This window comes from Merops nubicus, unplaced genomic scaffold, assembly GCF_000691845.1.
Source record: "Merops nubicus isolate BGI_N331 unplaced genomic scaffold, ASM69184v1 scaffold9974, whole genome shotgun sequence".
NCBI classification, from domain to species: Eukaryota; Metazoa; Chordata; class Aves; order Coraciiformes; family Meropidae; genus Merops; species Merops nubicus.
Genome location: NW_008604859.1, coordinates 13,337 through 39,253, shown reverse-complemented (window position 1 = coordinate 39,253; position 25,917 = coordinate 13,337). Strand labels below are relative to the sequence as shown.

Genomic DNA, 25,917 nt, shown 5'->3' with positions numbered 1-25,917 from the left:
ACACGCTGGGGCACGAAGCCATGGTGGCCACAGTGCCTCTGGGCTCCAGTTCCTGCCCTCACCTCAGGTGCTCCAGGGCTCCATTTTGCACCCTCAGACTTACGGCTCTTTTGCCCACCCCCTGCCCCACAGCTCTGCTTCCCGCCCTCAGCCTCTGGATGCCGTCAGAGCAGCAGCCAGGACCAGGGCTGGGCTGGCAGCAGACAGGTAAGACCCTGCTCTCGCCTCTGCAGCCTGACACCCCCACCACAGCAGCGGGCAGCAGCACAGAGGGCACAGCTGCCACCAGAGGGGCCCAGCTCAGGCCTGGGAGCTGCAGCACATCTTTCCCCTGTTAACAGTCCCCTTCGCTTGGGACTTGCCCACTAAGCTGCACCCAGGGCCCTGAGCAGCTCGGGCACGGGCCCTTTGGAGACCGGAAACACTCCATTAGAGCTGCAGGTTCAGGACCAGCATATATTGTGCAGCAGAAGGTGGCGGAAATTTATTTCACAACAGAGTTAACTTCTGCACATGCAAGTTACATGGTTTGGGGGCTTCCTATGTATCAGTAGTTTTTTGTAATCAGAGTTAAAATTGGTTGTGGGACCCTAAGAATTAGATGGTATTAGAACTTTCTTCAAGCTTTTAAGTTAAATTTCAGCTGAAGAGTTTAATTTTATCTCATAAACGTGCTTCAGAAAGTCATGAACCACAACGAGTAACTCCATCTTCATTTTATCTAAACAAGTGTATTGTGATTTCAATCTCATGATCACAGTACTGACTTAGCGAACACCATAAAGCTCAGAAAAAGCAAAGGCCTGAAACTCCCCTAAACACTGAACTGGTATTAAGAAGTCCTAAGGAAAAGTCAAAAATTCTTCCAAAGGTAAACAGACAAGCAAAAAGACATGGTAAGTATGCTTTTTGCATAACTACGTGTCCACACTCCTCTTATTACTAATTTAGTTATTTGCCATGTACTTCATTCAAGAGACAATGACACAGTCTTCCTGGCACAAATCAGGGCTCTGTTAAGTAGCAGAAATGGTATTTCTGACATTTTAATGGACAAACTGCATTCCTCTGGGAATTCCCACAGGAAAAACCCTGGAGTGAGAACACAGTAATTGTCAGAAACAGCATTTTTAACTTGGCACAGCTAAAATAGGTCATTCAGTGTTATTTCTTGTTACAGTTTTATGAAAGACATTTATAGGGCTTTAATAGATCCATCAGTTTAACCATCATAAAACTTACCAGTCACAAGGTGACACATGGAGAGAACAGCAAGCTTTTGCACAATGGTATTTTATAAAAATTTATAAGAAGTTTAAGGCTTACTTCTGTAGTATAACTCTTGTTTCCCTGTCCATCATACAGAGAAAACTTACTGGCATCACTTTTCCTTCTTCATCACAGACACACATTATCACCTCCACATTCCTCTGAGTTGTTTTATTGTATTTGTCAAAATCTCCATACAGCAGTGTAATATAAATGTCATTTCTTATATCACCTTAAAAAAAAATAAAAAGAAAAAAAAAAGCAAACATAGAAAGGTTAAAAAATAATGAAAAAAATGCTGTGAGAGCATAATGTTAACTAAACTTCACAAGAATACCTCCTACTCTGCAGTCTTACAGTCTTATCAATCTCATCTTCCATCTAAACTTATCTTTTTTACTATGGTGTGAAAGTACCCGAGGGAGAGTCCTCGAAGGCACTTGGAGCAATTCTCGTCCTGCACTGACACCTGCTGGTGAGGTGGCTGCTGAAGCTATTATTGAATTTTTGCCAAATACACAGCTCTCTAGAGAGAGCTTCATACTTGAATTTTCTCCCGTGAGCTAATTCATTACTCCTTTTAAAAGAATTAGAGGGTTTGAGGGGTAAGGAAGGTGTACGTTTGTTTTCAAAAAAAGGAGCACTACAGACAGTGAGTGACTTTAATCTGAAAATACCTTACAATAAAACAAACAAAAATCAAGATATAATAATCTTACAGGTTTATTTTTATCACAGGACAGAGATAAGTTACAATAAAAATAAGGTTAATTTAAAATTCAAGTAATTATCTACCACAATCCACTTAGAAGACAAGAAAGCTATGTGCAAGGAGCTGGGATTATCTCTCACTGTCTTTATTTTATTTTTTCTCTTTAACTAATAGAAAATACTTTCCCATGATTTCACTGTTTTATATAAGACTCTAACACTAGAAAAACTTACCATAAAGGACGAATTCTAAAGACACTCTAAGTTACCCATTACAGAACTAAGTAAATAAGGCTGTAGCTGATGCTTATTAACCTAGGGAATGAAAAATAATCCATTCCTATAACAGAACAAAATACCTCCTACCTGGCATGATTATTTCAGGAAATCCTAGCTTTCTGGCAACAACTGTTGTTCTGTCTACAAGATGTGGATAGTCCTTCCTAGTTTGAATCACATCTCCAACAAGCATTTTGACAGTTACCCAGAGACCTATTAAGAGAACGAAAAAATATTACATTTATGATAAGGAAAAAATAAAATTTAAAAATAAATAAATAAATAAAAACCAAACACAAACCACTCTTCAGATGATTGCCTCTTCTATGAACCAAAACAGTAATAAGAATTCACTTCCCTGCTTCCTCTGAGAGTGAAAGCTCTATAATCCAAACATCTACCTATTAATTGAAATAGCCTCCAAGGCTCTGTAACAAACTTGTGGTTCTACCATTTTCAAAGCTGACCAACCTCCATGATGGTGCTACAATTTTAACATGAAAGCCTTTGTCTAAAATGTAAGCAATATAAAAAAGTTCCAGAAAAAGACCTTGTTACTTTAAAAAAATATATATCTACTTTACCTTGTCCACCACTGTCTCCTTTTGATGCAGTGACTTTGCTTAGGAGACTGTGTAAAAAGTCATTCTCTGCCACTACCCTGCAGGAGAAGAGGGAAAAAAAAAAAGTCTAACTAGGAATTCACTGCTGGATGTATCAAACCCCATTCACAACATCAATGACAAACAGCCTCAGTCCTCTTGGCTACACTTGTCCTTGAACTGTTCTGTAATTTCATTATCTCTCACTCCAAGTTGCAGACTACTCACATTAAGCTTATGTGTACACAGAAGTGAAAAAAATTAAAGGGGCACCTTTACAGAATGGCACTTTGTGACAGGCTGACAATATGAAAGCTTAGAATTTTGTAGGAGCACGCAACCTGTGTTCAACATGCCAGTGCTGTCCTCTGTCCTTGGTAAACAGTCTGACAAATCAGCTTGGAATTTTTTTCAGCTACTTTTGGAATCAGCAACAAATGCTCACTTAATTTGTTTAGTTTGATCAAATTGTAAGCAAGTGAAATAATACACCAGTGTGTCCTGTTTGAGTCTTTCAGCAATCAGCTTCTCTGTAGTAGCTAGCAGCGGTGCTACGGCTAATGCTCAAACGTGCTTCCAGCGCACGCTGGCACCTCAGCATTTCACCTGTGATTAGCATGTTTTCAGGCATTTCTTCTGAAGACAGTTGATGTATGACTATTCAACTACTTTTTGGCGGAAACCAAATTTTTACTTAAGTTTTTCTCAAATTCAAAACAGAATCCAACACACAAACTACTAGTTATTCATATCCGTAAAGCTCACCGTGGGGAACGTATAATTATTTAATTTGGGTTTTGTCAACTAGGATGTGGAACCAGCTGTCTGAAGCAACACATCTGTCAAAATATACATTCATTTAACATGTTGTATAACCCCTGACAAACCTTAAATGTCTTTTTAAGTGATACTTAAATAATTAGCACTATTACAACATAAACTTTTTATAAGTAATTTTTTTTCTTGTAACATTTCACAGATTGTTAGAACCAAACAGAGAGAGAAATATTCTGGGGCATTTAATAAAAAAATCAGCGATTTTCTTACGGATGAAAGGGAATGAAATGCTGCTTTTCTTCATCACTTTCAGCTTTGCCTTTTATGATATCTGTAATATCCATAACTAGAAGAGTAAAAGAAAAATCATCAAAATATAATAGCATTGCATAAAATTTCCTCTTACCTATAAATAATGTGCATTAATGTTCTTGTGCCTCAGGGTGTACATAGAAATTTTTAATTTTTTTTTTTTTTGACTAACAAGCAGGAGTAGATTTGTGGGGCAGAACTTTTTTTTGCATAGTCCATGCTACAAACACGTGAAAGGAGAAATGCTTTAGGCTAGCTTTGATCTAATCCTGAGAATAGAGGTCTGAGTGCCTTGGTGCTGCTGTGGTGACATAGCCATTAGTTACATTTAATCTGTGAGGAATTCTAATATTACAGTCTGGTACTGTGCTTTGGTTTGCACTGTGTAGCAGTAAGTATGAATTATTAAGGAAATGGAATTCAAAAGCACATTTCTGACCTGAACTAAAACGCTAACACAGGTGCAGTCTTTATAGACTTTCAGAATTAAATATGAAACATAGTTCCTATAGCTACATTGTATTCTAGTGTGTCTTGGTAGATTCTTCAGTCCATGTTTGGCAAGTACCATGGGGGTCCTGCCTCAGACACTGTCTGCACAGCAGACACCAGTTACCTGCCACTCCAAAAGGCCGCCTTAGTCCTTGGGTGTATTTCTTTGAGTTACTGTCTTTCAGATCCATCCTTCCAACTCGGACTATTTGACAAACTAAATAAATTTTGTCTCTGCTAAGGTCTTTATTTCCAAGATCCTAAGATACAAACAAAACAAAACAAAACCAAAACAAACAAACAAAGGCATTTAAATATTACCTGGGGAAGAACCAAGTTGAGAAATTTAAACAGGACCTCCTGTAGTAAATTGAGCCTCAGAAATCAACAGGGAAAAAAAAGCCACCAAACTGAGCCCCCAGAAAAGATGAAAAACCCAATATTCTGAAGTTTGAAGAAAACATGAGGTAAGATAGAGAAAATATTAGCTATTAAGAGGTACAGCAGACAAAAAAAAATACTGCTCTCAGTAAATTTATGAGGCAATAAATTGATTTGAAGAAAGGGCACTGAAGAAATATCACAGCCTCAAAGCACTCAGCAATTGGTTCTTCCTCTGTTTTGAAGATTACTTCTGCTTCTCTCTTCATCTTGCTCCATCTTCAACAGTTCTGATAGTGACCACAGAAAAGGGACAGCCTGATTTGCAAATACAAATCAAGGTAAAATGGAAAACACTTACTGTGAACACTACTTTAAGGTTGTTGAGCATATCAATTTCCTTTGGAAAGCCTCTACTGCCCCATCTCACCAAGTAGTTCTCACTGTTTTGAAGATAAATATCTTATTATCATGTGATTTAAAAATTCTTCCCTTTCACAGTACATTAAAAACCACAAAACATAACAAAGGTTGCACAACAGACAGTGGTCTGGGTTGCTTGTTTAAACCTAACACCATAGTAAAGACATGAAGAATGCTATACAAAAAACCATCAGGAAGTTGTGAAAAGTAACTTGAATGTAAGAGATAATGGCACCTTTTTTGGAGGGAACATTACCATCACCAGACTGTTTGACAGGAATACTCGACAGAATCTTAATATTAATATTTTCATGTTACTCCCATTTTTTCCCCTTCCCTCTTTCAGCACTTCATTCCAGACACCACACTATTCCCCATCAACAACTATCTCTTGATTTTTGAAGTGGCCTCTGACTTCTCCAAAACTCTGAAATGTTCAATGCTGGAATGACATGTCAAAATATTTGGGATCCCTTACCACAGAATTCTTCAGTGGCTACCAAACCTAGACCTGGCCACTCTTCCCTTACCTTTTCGTTTTCTTCCTTATTTACACATTCTCTGCATTACTAGCATGTTGGCAACTTTTTTGCTTCATTCTGTCTAGCTCCTTTTGCTTCTCTTTTACAGTTAAACAAAAAGCTCACCTTATAATTGTTAATTTCTGTGGATCATATAGTGACATAAAGAGTTCTGCGTCCTCACCAATCCGGCAAACAAAATTCCGCACAAAGACATATAGGCTGTGGGTGGGGGATGAAGACATTCGGGAGTATGATCCGTAATCTGGTTGGTCCTTTGACTACACAGGAGGAAAACCATTAACTAGATCCATGGATGTAAACATCAGGATACTACAAGCCATTTCATTTTTTTTATCAGATCTATCAGTTGATCTTGAAAAATCATAGAAGATTTGGATAAAATACTTGTTTCGAACAAATAAGCATTTGTATACCTGTGTATTCCTCCAAAAGACACTGCCTAATAACACAAATATGACTAGCAAATAAGTTTCCAATGTTCTGCAAGGCTTCATTGGTTCATCAACATCTTTTTGTACCATGAAGCTAGAAAGTTAGCAGGCTGTAAGGGACAGAAGTTCATAGGTACGTAAGATCCCTCTTATCTCTCCAGAGCCTTCATAGTATGCAAGGAATTCAAACGCTCAGACTGGATTCTTCAAAACACTGCCCCCAGAACAGGGAGCTAATGCTGTGTGCAAATAATGAAAACGCTGATGACAGAGTCTTGTGCAGTACTTAGGGGACTTAGAGTGAGTAAGAACCTCTTTGGGATGGGATTCTAAGCATATTATCCTTTCCAGATAGGTGTCTCCTTCTAGAAATGGAACAGGGATTACTTGATTTCATTATTTCCAAGGAACAGAATGGCTAAGCTGTTTCTCTTCCCTCCTCCCTCCACCTCTGGAAACCTTTCTTTCTTGAAAATGTTACGCTTACTTTCATGCAGTAGAAAAGATCCAGGTTAAGCTTCCCTCCTATATATTAATGTATTCAAAACTTTATGTCCCAAGAAAATCAGGCTGATTTCAATGGAAGTATTCTGAAGTCCTTTACTTAAATTTTGGTGAAAAACTGTGCCTAAAGGATTTGACAATGGGTTTGCTATGCTTTAAGAAGTTATACCCCATTCGGAGAAGCCAGCAGCAACTGGGGCTTGATTATCCTTATGGATCCTTTCCAACTTTAGATATTCTGTGATTCTAGGACTTCGGTATTTTAGGCCAGTTCCTCAGCCATATAAAGGGTGAAATATTATCAACACTTTTAAAGAGAAGAGAAAGTACCAAGCTATTGCTACAGAAGCAAGGTTACAACTCTCAAAGAGAATTTTTGAACACAGTAGGATAAAATAGAAGGCAAAAAATCCAGACCCTAACTGGGTTTCAGTATGCTAGGAATGCTAATGAAACAAGAAGACAATACATGCTGAGATCAGGACACAGCTGATCAGATTCACCAACTCAAAAATTCCTACATTCCATTTTAGCCACCTAGAAACGTTTGATGTCGTAAATTTATTTTTATCTATAGTCTGTCTCTATTTTTAAAACAAGTCAACACAGTCTGTTGCAGAGTACCAAGTTTTATTTTCCTTCTATTGTCAGTTAATTATGTTTTGATGTGTGGGTAGTAAGATTTATTTAGTGACACTGATAAGAACAATTAATAAGATGCTTTCCAGTGATTTGTCATGGGTATTACTTAACTGTCATGACAGCTCAACTGTTTTTTTGTCAAGGTCTTTCACTTGCTTTATTTCCTCATGAATTAATAAAATAACCCAAGTATCTTAAAAGTCCCTGAACAAATTTAGTATAGAAAAAGGTCAAGGAAGTGTAGTCACCTGCTTTGCATTTTAAATGATGAAATTAATGCACTCATCTTTGCTTTGGTATGCTAAATTCTGGTATCCACAAGACAATGTTGATTGCACCTGAATTCCTCTTTACTGAGCTTAAACACTTCAGACTAAGAAACAGCAACACATAGCAAGCAAGTAGTGTTTTCACAACCTCCTCTAAAAAAGGGCTGTGGTTAGTCATAGCTTGCAGCCCAAACTCCAAGTACGTAATTAATTGATACAGCGATTGGCCTATTAAGCAGCTCACAGATGGAATGAGAAGATGTGTTTCTATTGAGCAAGCAGATTATGGGTTCAGAACCAGCTTTAGACACAGGCTTTCAGCTTAGCCCACAGCCTGAAACCAGTGCACAAATGCAGCTAATTGCATTTGAGGCTTAGTCATATTTATAAGATGTGAGTGTGAATCTACCCTTAGTTCAGTCAGAGGCAAAATTTCCCACCAGCTTCTATGGTAGCAGGTTCATCCTTCAACCCACGTACTGCATTTCCATTTTGATTGTAGCAAAGGAAGAATTAAGTTTGAACAATCATTCCTACCATTTCCTCCTTAATGCGCTCAGTGATTTTATTAGTTGCTTCTTCATGTGCATGAAACAGGCTGATGACATTGGTTTTATCTGGATCCAAGATGTTTCCATCTTCATCTCTAACTATTAGATCTAGCTCAAGTATCCTGTGAAAATACAAAGAGCATAATGGTAGGGTTATTTCCTTCTATAAAAATAAAGTCAAGTTTTTGCTTCAGGTTTTGAAGAAATAAGGTAAGTTTCAAGATAGACACCAGTATTTGATTGAAGAAAAATTTAACTAAACCCCATGACTTTCTTTTCAAGCTGTTGTACAGTATTTATTTATTTTTGGAACTTGTACTCATGTCACCAAAGCATTTAAATGCTTACCATATAAAACAGATTAACACATTCATTGGCTTCAAGCAGTCTTCATCTCTACTGCTATTTAGCAATAACCTTTTTAGTCAATATGAGTAGGTTTTTCCTGTTACTTTGTGCTTTATGTTGCTCTCTTACTCTTTCAGTCCTGTTACTTAACTATTATGCTATGTTCTCCTTTGCTCATGTACAAATCATGCCTTTTTTCCTTCTGTGCTTTTTTTGACCTCAATGTTTTTACCTCAACATTCAAAATGCAAGTCTCTTCTTTGAAGTGGCAGCATAATACTACCAGAGGTAGGCTGTATTTCTGAAGGATGGACAAGTTTTGGGTCCTGAGTACACTGAAGTTATATGTATATAAAAGCCAATTACCTGATCCCAAATGTTTACAATTAACAAGATCATATCTCTCTAATTAACAAATAAATCTAGTATTTTGAAGAAGTGGTATGCTATGAGAAGCCTCAACATGATACCTATTATTATCACAGGAATAACAGGGATGAGTTTAAATAGGCAGACTCAATGACTACTTTTCACATCAGTGAAACATAGAAATGCAAACAGGAGAACGTGATCATCATCTCTGTTCCAGCTGGATGCTTTAAAATAAATCCCATTTTCCAGAAGCAACCTAGGCCACTTACTTGTTACCATAGTCAATTTTGGAAGTGACTTTTTGTTTGAGTTCTTTGAGCTCATCTTTTGGTAAAGTCCCGGACAGAAGCTGTGACCGCCACTCCATTAAGTCATACATCATAGACTGCACCTGCTGGAACCGTTCTTTCTTATTCATCTAAGACAGCAAAGAAAACAATAGGTTTCAAGCTTCAAACTGAAGTGAAATGTTGGTCTTGACAATTAAAGGATGTGTCCTATTTAATGCTAAATGACTACAGGACCAAGAATAAGGCCAAGTACTGATCTTGGATTCTTTCCACCTCTGATCCAATAACTGGTTAAGGAAAGAATCTCTCATATGACCATAAAGAAATGACATTAAATTTAAACAGTTTTTACAGGGATAGGGAATAAAATTTTTTTTCATTTTATTTAATTGTGCCATTGTAAAATTCATTAACTAAGTCTCACCAAGACAAAACACTGTAGAAGCCATTTCCTTCTGTATGAGATACTGATAAGAGCACACTGGGAACAATAACATTTGTTTGTGATATTAATACACTGAAGAGAGAAGGGAGACAATGTAGAAAAGCTACTAAAGTAGTTCCAGTGAGTTATTCACTGAAACAATAGAAGTTTTAATTGTTGACTTGAACAAGAGGAAGACTAAAATGTGACATGTTTCAGAAAATACATTAATGAAGAAAAACTTGACCATATTCAAGATTTTGTTGCCCCTGCAAAGAAAAAACAAAATCCAATGGATGGGATCCTGGAGCAGTCAGTACAGGTTATTGATAGAGCTTATCTGTTAGAAGAGACTATCCAATACCAGGGGATTAATTGCCTTTGGGTGTCTTTCCAGTCAACACTTTAACCTAAGTTAGACAGACAAAACTTTATAAATAAGTCACTAGAATCAATAGAGATTTATGTGGGGTTACGGAATGGAAAATATGTATGATTATGCAAATGTAAAACTTAGCTTTCTATTGCTGAAATTAAAATTTAATCTCTGAATGTCCAGGGGTGGGTATAAGAAAGGTTTAGTCTCTGTATTAAAGATAGTTGAGGCCTGCAAAAATATTTCATGTTCAATTAAAATATAATTTTTTATAAATAATCAGTCACTTCTACAGTTTTGGACTATACTGTGGACATTACAAGCATAAGCAAAAGACCACTGTGACTACAGGCTGTTTATTTACAAGGAGCACAGATGTTGATGTAGTGGCCATTTTGACTAGTACATCCAAATTCAAGGCACTTTTATGTATTAGTATGAGTGTTTTCTTCAAGATGGAAAAAAAATTTTTCTGTAAGAAATATAAGATTAAGATATTGGAAGTAAAAAGACTGACTGATCAAAATTGCCAGGTGTTGATAGCTACATACACCCAGTAATCCCTGAACACTTGTGTTCTAGCATCCCAAGAACATGCATCTTTTCTAAATGCATCTTATTTATGTTTGATACTCTGATCTTGAAGTCTGTCAACTCTACAAAGAACAATTATGAGAAATTTATCATGTACAGGACACTCAAGGGTTAAAGGCATGAAGTTACACCACTCCTCAGCAATAAGGCAGCCTTTCAACTGAAGGCCACTGAAGAAGATGGTAATTATCTAAGCAGTGCTGAAGTTATTTCTTACATCCTCCCAGATCCTGACCTGCATCTGAGAAAACACTGTCATTTGAACATGGCCTTAATATGCATAAGTAGGACTAATTACAAGCTACACACCACATGCAACAATGTCATACCACATAGAGCTGTTTCCAGATGGTTCCCCATTCCCAGAGGGTAGTGGTAACTTCTTGAACTAAAGGAATTTCAGCAGGTAATATATTTTCTGTATGTCTAGAAAAGGAGTAAATATAACACAGTGAAATTGAAAAAAGGGTCTAAGTTCCATGGATTTTTATTATCATTACTACATTTAAGGCATAGAAACACCTTAGAACTCATCCATTAGTAGACAAGATCTTCAACACCACAGACCAGTTAATTTCAATACCTTTTTTTTTCAACAGTAACTTCCTTGATGTGGATGAAAGACTTGGGAAATATTCCCTGTAGAAAGAGAAAAAACAAACTAACCAACAACAATCCACTCTTATTCTCCAAGAACATTTAAGTAAAAAATGAGAACGTTTCAAAAATCCACTTTTACATGTTCTTCATAAAACTATGACTATGAACATAAACTCTAATCTCCAAATAAACTGCTGGCTAGTTTTGTGCCCAGCAAAATGCTTTCCTGTCTGAACAGAAAAATCTTTCATCATATAATTTTCTGCAAATTGAATGCATCAAATTACATTCAGAAGAAAAGCCATCTTCTACCCTTACCCCCTCCTTCTGGTCCCCTAGAAAAGAGTACATATAGTATAGCTGAGTACAGTAAAAAAAAAAAAAAAAAAAATGTATTCTCTGTGCCTCAACCCATACATTTCTCATTCTAGGAAAAAAATGCCATCAATTTTAGAGATCAGCTTGATTAGCAAACCAAAGAAAGATGCAGATAAAGGATCAGTGCTTCTAGAGAAAGACATATAGACAGACAGAGTAGATCACGTGGGATGAACAGCAAAATGGCCACTGACATTAAAGATGTTATACTCTGAGTTACCTTTGAAGAACAAGAACACTGCATAAGACTAAAACTGCTTAAAGAAAAAAAGAATGCCCTTTCATTTGCAATGCAAAAAAGAGTGAGCCACTTAGTAAAGCCATAAACTCTCAGCCCTCTTAGGTATATGTGGCACCACTGCTCTTAAGACTACAGTCTCATCTTGTACTACCTAGGGCCATGCAGTAACATGCTGCAAAGGAGGCACCAGATTTCATTACATTCTCAACATCAATTTTTAATTGACCTTTATAGAAAAAATGGTTAGCAGACAAAATGGTCTCCTGTGATGTGTTGTTGATCTAAAACAGTTCAAGTGTCTTAAGTCATCCTAAAGAAAGGTTTGACTATCAATCTATTTGTGACAACCCTCACATTAACTAGCAAATCTAGCCTTGTTAATTAAGCTAGGTTCTTCCTGCATTCTTCTCTATTCAATAACCAACATGCTGATGTGGTACTTTACAAGGTCTCTCTCTCAATTAGGTTTCAGCTTTTAAAACCATTTTCTTTTAGCACTGAATTTTTAATCAAAACACAATCGTGTCTTATCAATTGCGCAATTTTTCATTAAGATAAAAGTTCAAAAGAGTCCATGAAGAAGCAAAGTAAAAAAGAACATCCCATTAATAGCAAATTTAGTGAAATCTTAGTATATGAAATTAACAATACTTGTTAAAACATGTTATGCATGTTGACCTTGATGAAAACCTTTAGCAATATTAGAAATTAGTTAAAAAGAAGAGGTTAGTTCTAGTAAATGTTTTCTCATTTTAGACTAAATTTTAATAAAAGTTAAAAAAAATAATTAGAATAAACAACAATAGCATTTTGAGCCAAAAGGAATGTCAGAGTATTTAAACCACATTTACAGTATCAGACAGGTTAGGAGTGAGGACGGTTAGCCATATTCTCCTATCCACCCTCAAAAACAGCAAAGCAGCCAGATGATAGAATCTGCTCTGAGCAGCCTCCACTGCCATACTATGCTCCATCAACAACTACCTTACCACTAGCCTGGCTTCCATCTGATCTGTGACAACCAAGAAATGGAAGGAAGCAAGGAAACTGTACTATGCAGACATACTGGAGCTTGCAGAACATAGGAAACAAGCAGAAATCTGGAGAAAGCAATTATGCATAATTATCACAAACAATTTTTCGTTCATCTGTCTTTTAGGATATGCAGTCATGAAGCAATGGAATCAAACAGTAAATCAAGCATCTAACAGCTCTAAAAGGAAACTAAAATATTTTACTCTCATATACATTTTTAAAACAGACACAAATTATTTACTCCATGTTAATGTAAGTTATTGTTAATACCTGCAAGCCACTGAACACAAAAACAGAAAAAGGAGAAACAGACAACTGAAGCCTGTCCTTACATTTTCTGATGGCGTATTCTCTGCCAACAACTGCCCCTCCACTCCCCAGACAGCCCTTTTTAAGTGTCTGTGAATGTTTTGTACATCCTTTTTTCCAGGCTATAGAGCCTTCCACCAGACATTTCTACCATTATATAGGCACAAGTCTCCAACTTGAAATATGGTGTCATCGCTGTTCCCTAAAAAAAATCTGAGACTAAAAGCTATTTTCAAAAAATGCTTTTCTTCTAGAGAAGTGTACTCAAAAATTATTAATTCGCTTGCTACTTGACTCAGGAGTCTTCACATCCAGTGTAAACTATATTTTCGTGGTTGTTCATCTTCAGGTATAAAAACACTGCCTTTTATAAAAAAAATTATTTTTGTATATTAGAGGAATATTTGAGAATTTAAGCCTCATTTATTGTTTATATTGAATGTAGCCTGAAGAATACTTTGAAAAGAAATGCAGAAACAGATCAAAAAGTTGTTTCAAATTATGTCTCTGTTAATGTGAGGGCACAATAATTTTTTTCTTCTTTCATCTGCTTCTCCCAGTCCTCACTTCTAATATTTACCAACCTTGTCAAGAACAAATGTTGATCATTTTATTCATCTTGAAAGGAAAGAGAATGGAGGCAGCTGACTTCAGAGATCATAACAGGACTATCTGGTATACTAAAAAAACTGCATGGATTAATTCCTTAAAGTCTCACAAGAATAGTGTGATCTTCCTTACCTCTGATCCTTTATGTCTTACTAGATAACCTTTGTACCAATCTAAAAGGAAGAAAGAGTGCACTTAGTATGACTGAGCATACACATAAGAACAACATATAATGAAAAAATAAGTGAAATTTGTTTCATAGAAGAACTATCTAGCATAGGATATTTTAAAACTAATAAATAAATTTAATATATTATTAAATAATAAAATTCAAAAATACATAGATAAAAGTAAAGTGGCTATGAGGAAGCATATTGCATGACTTTCACATTAGCAGATGTGATTAAATGGTCTACCTCAAGTCTTGCACAGTAAGTACAGCAATCTTAGAATTTAACACCCCTGTACTCACTTCAGAAAGGTAGAATAAGATGGTTTGAAATGTAATACGTAACACATACATCTGTCCCTCTACCAAGACCACTCATGATACTGGATAATCCATTAAGCTCTTCCAATTGTGTTTTAGGTGTACTGTTAATCCAATGTAAATATAGTTGTTTTATACCCTTGAACGTAAGAAGAGTAAGCCATTTTTCTGTAATGAGGAATTATAGCTTTTGGGCCCACCTCGAATAAGCAGCTTCCTAGTGTCAAGTTCAAGCTACAACCTCAAGTAAATGAGGGCTATTATGAGGCTCCTGCACCATTTATAAACTAAAAACCCCTTCAGAAAGAAGAAGGGTGCAGTATTGCAGCAGTAGCAAATAAACTAATTCAGACTTTGTTGTATCTATGCAGCAATCAAGGCACAATAAACTTCTACAAAGAACACACAAGTTCATCCTTACTAACTTAGAGCAGAAGCTACATCCACTGTGTCACATTCCATCATAAAACATGACCTGCACAGCAACAGTATTCAGCTCTCTTGGATACTTCTTACATGTCACTCCAAAGAAAGCATTTTATGACTAAAACCACACATTTTCTGACTATAATCTCATGAAGAGGTATTATCTCTTCCCTTTACCTTTCCTCTCTCTCATAATTTCTAACACAACAGAGGTATTTCAGCCATGGAACCAAAGCATTAAAAAAAATCCCAAACCATAAAAATTACTGTGAGCAAGGCAATGTTAAAAGTCACAGGAGAAAGACTGACCTGTCACTTGGACTTGGGATACATTTTTTTTCAGGTTTTATAGGACTGGGATTTTTTCCTACTATCTTCTCCACAATAGAATTTCAACTTACTTCTAAAACTGATCTACTTACATAGTCTCCAGTTTACAACCCAGTCTGTCTTTATTTCACCCTATTTGCTGTGACTGCATATGTGTGTTCTCTGTGTTTATTTTGTGCATGCAAAACAAACTGAAATAGCACCTAAAATGAGCACAAGAAAAAAAACCTGTTACTGTTGGTTACTCTTCAGCTGCACCTGGAAGCATATTTTTAAGATATTTGATAAAAGATGAACTTCCTCACTTGCACAACATGAAAGATTCCACTTGATCATTGACAAACATTTCATAAATCTAGCTGTGACATTTTGTGTTAAGAGCACAGTATTCAGAAAAGACTTATCTAAAACATAACCCCATAAGCTCGCTGCTCAATTTGCTAGGCTGAGCTGACAACCTGACACCAAACATACTGCAGGAGTCAGAAACCTGAAATGCTCTTTCTGCAACTAATGGGGATAATATAGGGATGAGGGGTTTTCTGATTTGCCATGTGATTCTTTTCTTAGCCAAAATGTTTAGAATGGAGGTTTAAAGAATTATGCAGACCTTTAATTTTTTAGGAGAGAACACAAATCATTACTCATGACTTTGAGACAAGCATCTGTTGCCTAATAGTCTAATGATAGACATCCATATTTTCACTGCTGCTGAGAGATATAAAATTTCTCTCGCAAATAGAAAAAAAAACCAAACCACTTCTGTGCTCAAAAATATTGGACATGTGATTTCTCAGATGATCTTCTCTCCAATACTTCATTGTTTCCATGCAAAACAACCTAAAACTCCATGAAGTGGAATGGGCTGGGCTCAAACAGCTTCAGGGTCTTTGCAGTCTTATGACCACAACACACAAAGTGTCTTCCAACACTGAGCTGTCTCTAAAACTGCTCAAATCAGCAGTTGGCCTTTTTCTTTCACACAAAGTGTCTTCCAGCACTGAGCTGTCTCTAAAACTGCCCAAATCAGCAGTTGGCCTTTTTCTTTAATGTAACTGCAGTTACTAAGTATAACTGACAGACAATGGAAATAGGTTAAAGAAGATAGTAGTGAAAGACATTTTGTAAATCTTGAAACACTTGATAATTTTTTAAAATCCTTTACCTGGTGAAGAGTATCACTGCAGACTGAAAATAAATTACTATGACAGTAACATTTGCAGCAGATACCCAACTGTTCAGTTGTAATAATAATTGCACCCTCATCGCTTTATGCTAATAAAAACTTACGTATCTCTGACAGACTTCAGAGAGAGAATTCAGTCAGACTGTGAAGATACAGATCAATATGAAGGAACACACAGGCACTACAGTATCAACAATTAATTCAGCTTCATAAATGCACAAAATTTTAATGTTCGTTTATTCTTCAGCTGCTAGTATTTATTTTGCACTTATGACACCTGTTCAGGCATCTCCACATACTGATATTTAAGTTTGGATCAGTATATTGACTGGTTTTGATGCATTCACTTGGACTTCTGCTGTTTAGTATGTTCTGTAAGTTTGGTGGTTTGCAGATATGTTTCTATAACGCTGACCTAAAAACTACTTAAACATTCTAGATTTTCGTCATATACTATAGGATGACTAGGATGGTGAACATCTCCTACAAACAAATATTTAGCTGATAGGCAAAAAATTTAATCCATTAATACTTCAATCAGATCTAACATAACTTCCATCAGATGTATTACAAGCAAGAGTGAACTTCGTAAACTTGACATTCACCTTGATGACTTCCTCATCCGGTAATGGCTTCCCAAAAAAACCACATGTACTGTAACTTTCTGATTTTGGCTTTCCAAAAAATGAATAGGTTCTTCCTCAAAATAAAGTGTGACCACCAATTCAAATAAGAACGTTAGACAGCTACTTACATAACATGGGGAACTGCTGTGAAGTAAAATGATTATTCACACAAAGAAACCCATAGCCTGAAGGCAACTGACTTACCTTCACAGGACTCAAAGATATGGACCACATCACCAATGGATAGAGGTAGTTGTGCCACTCCTGTGCCTTTGAAATTGTATATAGCTGAAAAATTAAAGGATGAAAGTACTGTTTTACAATACAGCCATTCACTACAGTTAAACCAAAAACCACACATGGCTATTAAGATTCTAATGCTAGGACAAATATGCTAGAATAAATAAACAGAACTGTAACTCCATGAAGGAGCTTCATCTGTTACCATCATCACCTCTTTTCTTCTGAAAATGCAAAGGTGTTGAAAATGGCCAGTGCTGAAACAAACAAACAAACAAACAAAAACAACCCAGAACAAACCAACCAGCATACGCATGGAAAAAAGCTATTCGTAACAACTGGTCTGCACAGGACTTAAGAGCACCTATTAATATAAAGGTCTTCAGTATATACATGTTGATTGTGCTGGAAAATTGTTAGTCTACTGCTCTGACTAAGAATTTAAGTGCACAGTGTACCGAAATTTAAAGCAACACTGGTGAGAAGGGGTACAAAAACGCATAGGAAAGCTCATTTTATTGAATTCCTTCCTGGGTTCAGATGCTTCATCTTAACATGAAACTGTTTTATACAGAAACAGTAGAAAGTTTTGTCATTTTCTGTATATAATCAGTCTGAAAACAACACAGGAGCAGCAGATTTTAAAAGCAGTTTAATCAGAAGCTTATCTAAATGTGGTTAAGAAACAGCTAAGTTTCAGAGAGAATTAAAAAAACTAAGCTTCTTGTTCTTACATTCTAGGGCTACAGGATGTGGGCTGCTAGGGCAAGCATTTGTTTCTGTGTATTTTTTCTTCACAGGCTTGGTTATAGACTTTTATGATAACATTACTGAGTGGAAGTGGTTCTTGAAGCCAGTATCAGCCAGGGAAACTGATCATAATATGTAGGCCTGAAACTACACTTAAACCATACAAGTAGGAACAGGGCACTAGCTACTAACCATGACCTCTGCTGCACAGTAAAGATACCTGTCAGCAGAGTTTGCTTCCTTTTCTCATGACAGCATCCCAACCCATCCACAGAGAACATCCAAACTCGCTGCATTTTGGACTAGGGGTAAACTAATCTAAAAAGCCGAGCCTACCTTCAGTATATTCCTGCATTCCTTTTGTTCCCCTCTCCTGGCTTCTAAAGAAAGACATTCATTTCTACTAGGCCAACATGTGTACTAATAACACACCATACTTAAAATTATGTTTAAAGTCTCAAATGAAATTGCCTTTCATAAAGATGCCTAGGAGTGTATTGCTAAATGAAGTCATTCACTTCACTTTTTCAGGTGTTCCATAAATCATGTTTGTTTCTTTTGCCATCATTATATTCTTTATACTTCTAGAACAGAAATTAGAAGGATTCTCAGATTTAATTAAGAGGCTTAGTGGACAAAATTTATTTTTATTGACATGAAGAGGCCTTCCCCCCAGTTCCTCCTCATGATCAGATAGAGCAGGGCTTGAGTCACTAAACAAACAGAAGGAAAAAACACTACAATAAAAATAATAATAATAAAAAAGAACTTGGTAGTGACCTTCTGCTGTCCAGATTCAGTCATTTCTTGAAAAGAATCTTGAAGACACTTCCTCAGTAATCTTCAGTGAACTGCCCTAGCTCAACACAAAATTGAATTTAAGTAGTACACTTGCAACATTCTGACTGGCTTCCTTTCATAAGTCGTGACAAACTTCAAGAAATGGAAGATGGCAAACAACCCTCCTCAGTTACTGTGATGTTCAAAGAGATACTGCCACTGGAGTGTTTGGGGGTAGTGGGGGAGTCTGTGTGCTCTTACTGTTTTCCTGAAGCATACATTCAGATTAGGGTCACTGCTGACTAGCATATACTTTATATTTCAAAATAAACACTGCCCTCCTTACAGTTGTATTAATCTCAAAGTATAGATACAAATTACTGAGTCATATAACTACATTGCACATTGGTTATACTCTCTTAAAATCCTCGGTTAACAGTAATTAATATATTGAAGAGTGCAGTATCCAACTAACAAAGGAAGTGGCTGTATCAGCAAAGACTTTTCTAAATGAGTAAGTGGAAACTTCAAAAGACAGATTTTACTTTCTAATTCATAGTTTGGTAGTACGAATTCCTTTGCAAAGTTTAAACCTACAGATCTATCCACACATTTTGCAGTAAGAAATCATCTCCTGTACACCACTGCAAAAAAAAACCCTATATAAACAGTAAAACAGTCAAATGCCATCAGCTACATTCAGAAGTGTTACCTACAATGCAAGAGACCTTAACGATCACATTTGCTAATTTCTAAATTGTTAACTGTAAATGAAAATTTGACTAATATATCCAATTACATCTTTTGCCAGCTGTAACTGATGTCATTTCCTTTACAAACTGTGACCCTCTTATATCACCACTATCACCTCAAAGTTTAACACCAAGAACCGGGTTCCCTTTCCTCCACCCCTTGTTGAGAATTCGGGGTTGTGTGTGTGCAATTGTGTGCAAAAAAACATTTAGTTTACTTTGCTCTTCAAAAATAGCATATCCAAAACCTGTATGTGCTTCAAGAGGTTTTTGTTAGGATAGTTACAACAGTGGTTTTTTGGGGGGGGTTGTTTATTTTGGGGTTTGTTCATTTTTTGTTCATCTATAGTTGGGGATTTTGTTTGTTTTTAAATAAACACTCCAGCTGGCAGAAATAAAGTCCCATTCAAATCACTCTGAAGAACTTCCTGTTGCTCCACTCACTGGTATCTTCTATCCCAGCCATAACCAAAGGAGACAGGATCCTCAAGGCATAGAAGGTGCCTGCTTGATGACCCCAGCATTCATTCTTCATCCCAATAGCAGCTGCTGACCTCAGGAGCAACTTATGCCACGGCAGTAGGATTAGTGGGACAGCATATGCCCTCTCCAGCAGCCAGCATGAGGCCAAGGTGTTCCCATCAACAGCATATCTGTACACAGATGTTAGATTCTCTCAGAAGGGCTCAGAGCATAACCAGGAACTTCAGGCTTAAAACACTATCCCTAATTATGGACTTTACCATTCATTGAGAATACAGCTGGCAAATTTCTCCCTGGATCAGCAAAGAAATAAAAAAGAAAATCTTTTTACAGCTCACATAACCTCTGTAGTAATTTCACAGCAAGATGAATGCAGAAAACAAACAAACCAAGCCAAAGCAAAACCCCCTTAAGTTCCAGGTGTTTCTTTTATCTCCCTCAGGAGATGAGCTGAAAGCCAGCACACCACAACAACATGGTCAAAAGGTTAACAGAAGAGATGTTCTGAACTGAACCCCACTCAAGCACAAGTCCTGAATGGTACCTCCAGAAGGTGGAAATAACAGTTATAATTCCCATGAAGCATACCCAAAAAATTCCTTTCCTGGTCAGCTGACTCTAAGTTACGTTTAATGAGCATCCCATCCAATTCTCCTGTCACTCTTACACTTCCAGCCACATTCAGAGCATAAATGAAGACATCTACCAGTGTCCATCCCAGTAGTAAAAATAATGAGTATGAAGGCTGCAGAAAATTCCTATGTTTCCATTTCATCCCTAGGTATCCATTAGAAACAGAGGTGTCAGATATGATATCCACATTCCCCCCACTAGATACAGCCATGTGTACACTGTTCAATATTCACATGGCTATGAAGCCGGTCCCATTAAGCCATGTATGCATGTACATGTCTTCCAAAGCAGAGTAATAAAAACCTGTAGAGGATATTTCTGTTGACATTCCCAGACACAAGCTAAATTAAATGGTCACTCTTTATTCAGAGTAGGATTCCTGATAAAATATAAATTCAAACAACTACAGATTGAGACAAAAGAACAGTTAACAGTTTATAATTTAAATTGCACGTCCTCAATTTAGAAGATAACAAAGGGAAAAATAATTAAATAAACATACTTAGTACCTTAGTACCCATTGTGGGAACACTCACAGTCAAAACAGTCTAGAAAACTCACAGTAATCCAGGTAACAGAATCCCATCCTCAAAAAGCTACATTTCCTCAGTACCCACATACTTGAAAAACCCAGATTGTCGCTATTCACATGTAAACTGTAAGCTAATGCAAGATGGGGACAGTGAGCAAGGAAAATCCCACAGACCTCCAACAATGAATCCATTTGTTATCCTAATCTTTGTACCTGTCTTTCCTGCCTGTTTTCCTTCATGTGAAGTCCCTGCCCAGTTCTTTATAACAAACACAAACAATACATGGTTTCATTTTTGAGACTCACCTTTTAGTAGTAAGCCATATTTTGACTTTGTTTCCTTGGCTACCTTGTACTCCTCCAATTAAACAGAACTTGAAAAAATTTTCCAAGGTATAGCTTTGTTGACCCAGCTCTTCATTTCACTTTACTGTAACAGAAGGACTATCTAGAATGATTTCTATGGAGTAACTCATGAAGTGTTTTGCATATTCAAGCCATATCTAATGAATACTCTCACCAAGTCTCTTGTTCCATTATATTTTTTAATCATTGCAGCTTTAGTTTTATGAGTTGTAATATGGAAGTAGTACCTTCTTTCCTTACAGATCAATTCTTTGTGTTCAGTTTCTTCTGATGAAAACAGGGTGAAATCAGTCAGTGAGGACAGTGACAAACCTCATGTGAAAAAATTATGCAGCCATAAAATCATTTCTTGACTTCTGGAAAGATAGCTACAAAACTTCATGTTCCAGTATTCTGAGTTAAAGGTATCCCTTGAAATATCACCAAAAAGGTGTGCTATAACAAACATGACATGGACGCACTCCAAGTTAATATTTCACAGGTCAGAGACATGCATCAAGGCTCAACGTGCATTAGAGACTAATTTCATTTACTGCAAATCATGCACAGCAAAGGGTAGCTCTTGAGTTCTTAGACAATAAGCTGTTATCTCAGATAACAACTCAACATAGATTTCCTCACATGCTTAGCCTGGGGGCCAGATGGAGAGTTTAGCTGACTTGAGCTACTTATTTTCCTTCTTAAACACCATGAAGCCAGTATGGATTCACAAGTGAATTCACAATTTCTAGCATACCCAGATAGTTGTATGAAGGTGTTGTTTCTGGCTCACTATCTTTCCATAGAACATGGAGGCACAGCGTTTTTCTTAGAAGTCTTTGAGAAGAACTAAGTATTTAACTGTGCTTTTTCCCATTCAAGAAAGATTACAGATAAAGAGATTCCCTTCCCAGCTTTGCCTGGATCTTCAGTTTGTCTTTTGTTGTCTCGCAAGCAGTTAGAAAAGCCTGTTGGGTTCAGGGGTGGCATTCCATGGAGTAGGCAAATTACCCTGAGCAAAGCTCTGTCTTCGTTACAGCTCAATTTATTTTGATTTCACAGTGATGTGAAATAATTTTCAGAGGTGTTCAGCAGCTGAAATCAGACAAGCCAGTCATGGCCTTTGACCTTCAGGCTGAGCACATCTTTTTCTCAAAAAACCAAAACAAAACACCACAAAAAACTAGCTAACAACAACAATTTCAAAGAAATCACCCACTCCTCACATCAACTTATTCTTCAAACAAGACAAATACCCATTTTCATGTTCAGCAGTATTGAAGCAAATCTGACACTTGAATTTCTCATGTCAACATAATATTTAGCCAATTTGTAACTTTTTCACAAACATAACAGTTTCCTCAAGGTCTGATCAGATTTCAAACACTTATCATCTTGCACATTACTAGGAAACTCATCCAAATCCAGGAGCTTACCATGACTTCTGTCTTGTACCATCAATAGATACAGGATACATTTCTGCTGGGAGTTCTACAAAACTAAGAACCATTTTCATCTGTAAAATCAGGAAAATGGTTTCTAAGTCAAAACAATATCAGCTATATGGAGTATCCTATTTAAAACACAGACATGGGCACATAGAATGCATTTTACCATAACCAAGGGAGCATGTGGACTTCAGAATCTACTCATCATACTACTGCTCATCCAATGCAGGTTGGATACAACACGCTCGAGATTAAACTCTGCTCATCAGTGGAAACTGAAGGTGACAGGCACACTTCTAATAAAAGACTTAGAAATTTTCTAGAGAGTAGGTCTAATCTCATTTGACCTGTTAACTAGCTTTGCACAGGCAAGGTTGTTTCTTGAACAAGTCAGATCACAGCTAAGCAGGTTTTTGGTTTTGGTTTTTTTTTTTTAATGTGTGCAAAGGAAAATGTATCACCTCTGAGAATTATCAGCGTGTAAAGCTGAAGTCTATCTGCTGCTTCACAAACTGGATATATCACTTCCTTTACCTATTAAAATGAAATTTATCAAAGCTTTGATAAATTTGTTCTCTGCTTTTGAACACTAGAAAAGTTCTTTAAAAACAAAGATAATCAATAGCATCGTTTCCTATCTGGTGCATATGATAATCCCGTTTCGTTATTCACACTCTCTGCAAATTTCTTTTAGTCAAACAGTGCCTGTTCACCTCTTTGAGCTAATCTCAACACCAGGTTCAGTGCAAACTGACTTCCCAATTTACAGCAGGAAATGAATTTAAGACTTGCAAATATATATATTTTAAAATGTTTATTTTGCTATTGTCTTCACTCTTCCCAACACAAAACTACCACTGATGTCCTAAGTGCTCATAGAACATCAAGTTAGTCTTTCAGTTCATTCTAACCCGTAGTCTACAAGTTAGAGATCACTGTGTTGGCACCTGGAAACTTCCCAAGTCTCCAGGACTCCTCATCCACATCATATAACACATTGGAGAGTATTCCATGAGGTGACTTGCTTGAGTAATCCAAATGTGTCTCAGCACATGAGCAGTTGTAACAACCAAGATTTTTCAGATTCCAGTCTGTGTTGTAAACCCAAATAACCAGACTGAAGGAGACAACAGCCTTATCAGGAGATGGGCAAAAGAAGGAACATTTATAAAGAGGTGACATTTCAGAAAGTGGTGCCTGCGCAGAGTAGAGCTTGCACCAATACCACTCTGTGAGGCACACCGTATGTACTCTCAAGTGAGTGCCATAGTTGTTAGAGCTGACCATATTTCAAGAAAAAAAGCACTGGTCCACTGGCAGATCAAATAAAACCTAGTCCTTCTGAGCTTTTAAAAACTCCTCAATTTGTGTCGTTTCTATGGCAATTTAATAGTAACTGTATCAAAACACTGACATGATTTTCTATTGTTTGATTTCTTTCTATGCACTAAACCTAAAGCATTCATGATTCAGTTAAAAGCTATTTTGAAGTGAACAGTCTTAGATCAGAGGAAGAAAAGACACTGCTACATGATACTGCATATTCTGAACATCATATTTTAAGTCAAATGCTGGAGGGACTTGTTCAATCAAAACGCACTGTACTACTCATGAAAATGAACTTCAGTGGATTGCCATTAGCTGAGGTAATACATTACACAAGATTGTTTCTGTGAAGTGTGGTTTGCTGCACCTTTCAGACACTGTGGACACTACTGTATCCTACTGGCTTTCTGGACACTCGGGAAATATACTGGCTGCCAAGTTACAGAGATGCCAAATTTCACTGTAAACAAAGCATGGCATGCTGGCTGCTCAACAAGCGACAGACCACAAACAGGGGCCTTCTCAGGGGACACACACTGGCCAAAGCCCATAGGTGGGTCTACTGAAGGGCTATGTGCAAAAAAACTCATGCGCCTATTAGCTAGCCGGGGTATTTGGACCCCACAACGTTAAAATTTTTAGTGCAAGAATAGCAAGCCTTTTTATGTAATTGCATAAAACTCACCTTGCTCCCTGTAAAACGTTGCTACAAGGGAAGCTTGGTTCATACTATTTCTATAACTCATTAGCATCTAGTATTTTATCCGTATCAGATAACATCTGTCACTAAGGATATCAAAACCACATCCAGCACATCCAGTCATTCTCCCAAATGACAAGCTTTCAAAATAATGAGAACAAAAATTAATTACTTTCTACCACTTTTAAAATTGAAACAGAAAATATTTACACCCTTTATTTTGTAATACAAACTGGCACCAGAACAGGCCACTTCCATTTCACAATTCTGCCACTGCTGCACGTGGAAGTTGAACAAGACTTTCTTTTCCTCTTATTAATTCCTTGATGATTTCATTTCATGAAGTTAGTTGGGTGGGTGGTTTAATGCATATCACAAAACACTATGGCCACATTAAAACTAAAAAAAAAAAGTCCTTAGAATAATTAGGGATTCCAAATCAATAACTATGCACTAGCATGTAAAATAAAAATTAAGTAGCAAAATATTAACAGTCTTTTCTGCTAAGAAACTGCAGTCAGCTTCCGCATAACGTTTCTTTGAAGTGCTTCACATTTCTTTCCCAGTTTTAAGGCTGTTTTAAAAACACCCATCCAGTCCTTCGTGCAAGTTAGCATCATTTAAGAAAAGTTATTGTTAGAAGGTGACGTCCTTTGAAACAGTATTACTTACCAACTCATACACAACTTTTTCTGTAACAAGTGTTATTGTTTCACTTGACCTCAAGTGACAATCTGTGAGAATCAGCTGTAGTATTCCCCTTCCCCTGCATTTGTTCCCCATAATGTCTAGCTACTACTTATTGTACAACATACTAACTATTCAATAGGTTTCTAAAACATGGAGGTGGGAAAAACTGCATTACTGTGAGACTTCAAGATTTGAGAGGGTGAGTGTGTGGTGGGGTAGAAGGGTTACACCTCCCAAGCTGACATTTGTGTGCTTCTCATCATTCTGTTTGAAAGATTAAAACTTAATGTGAAATAGATAATTTCAATTAAGCCACCATGGTAAAGTGGGGTGTCTTAACTCATCACACCAGAGGAAACACCTCCCCACATCCTGTTCAGACATTAGAAGACATAACTTAAACAGTTTACTAAGTT

At 36.9% G+C, this 25,917-nt stretch overlaps 1 protein-coding gene across 1 annotated transcript in view; it reads right to left on the bottom strand.

The window, feature by feature from the left end:
- LOC103771839 (dedicator of cytokinesis protein 2-like) overlaps positions 1-25,917 on the bottom strand; it is a gene marked incomplete at its 3' end in the record, with an annotated part of 39,611 nt that overhangs the window by 13,629 nt on the left and 65 nt on the right. Inside the window, 14 exon segments of the mRNA XM_008939155.1 lie at positions 1,377-1,501; positions 2,347-2,472; positions 2,844-2,920; positions 3,909-3,984; positions 4,567-4,702; positions 5,185-5,266; positions 5,894-6,048; positions 8,175-8,310; positions 9,178-9,326; positions 10,922-11,018; positions 11,176-11,231; positions 13,897-13,937; positions 17,027-17,110; positions 24,118-24,126. Coding sequence (XP_008937403.1) covers positions 1,377-1,501; positions 2,347-2,472; positions 2,844-2,920; positions 3,909-3,984; positions 4,567-4,702; positions 5,185-5,266; positions 5,894-6,048; positions 8,175-8,310; positions 9,178-9,326; positions 10,922-11,018; positions 11,176-11,231; positions 13,897-13,937; positions 17,027-17,110; positions 24,118-24,126 — 1,349 coding nt within the window.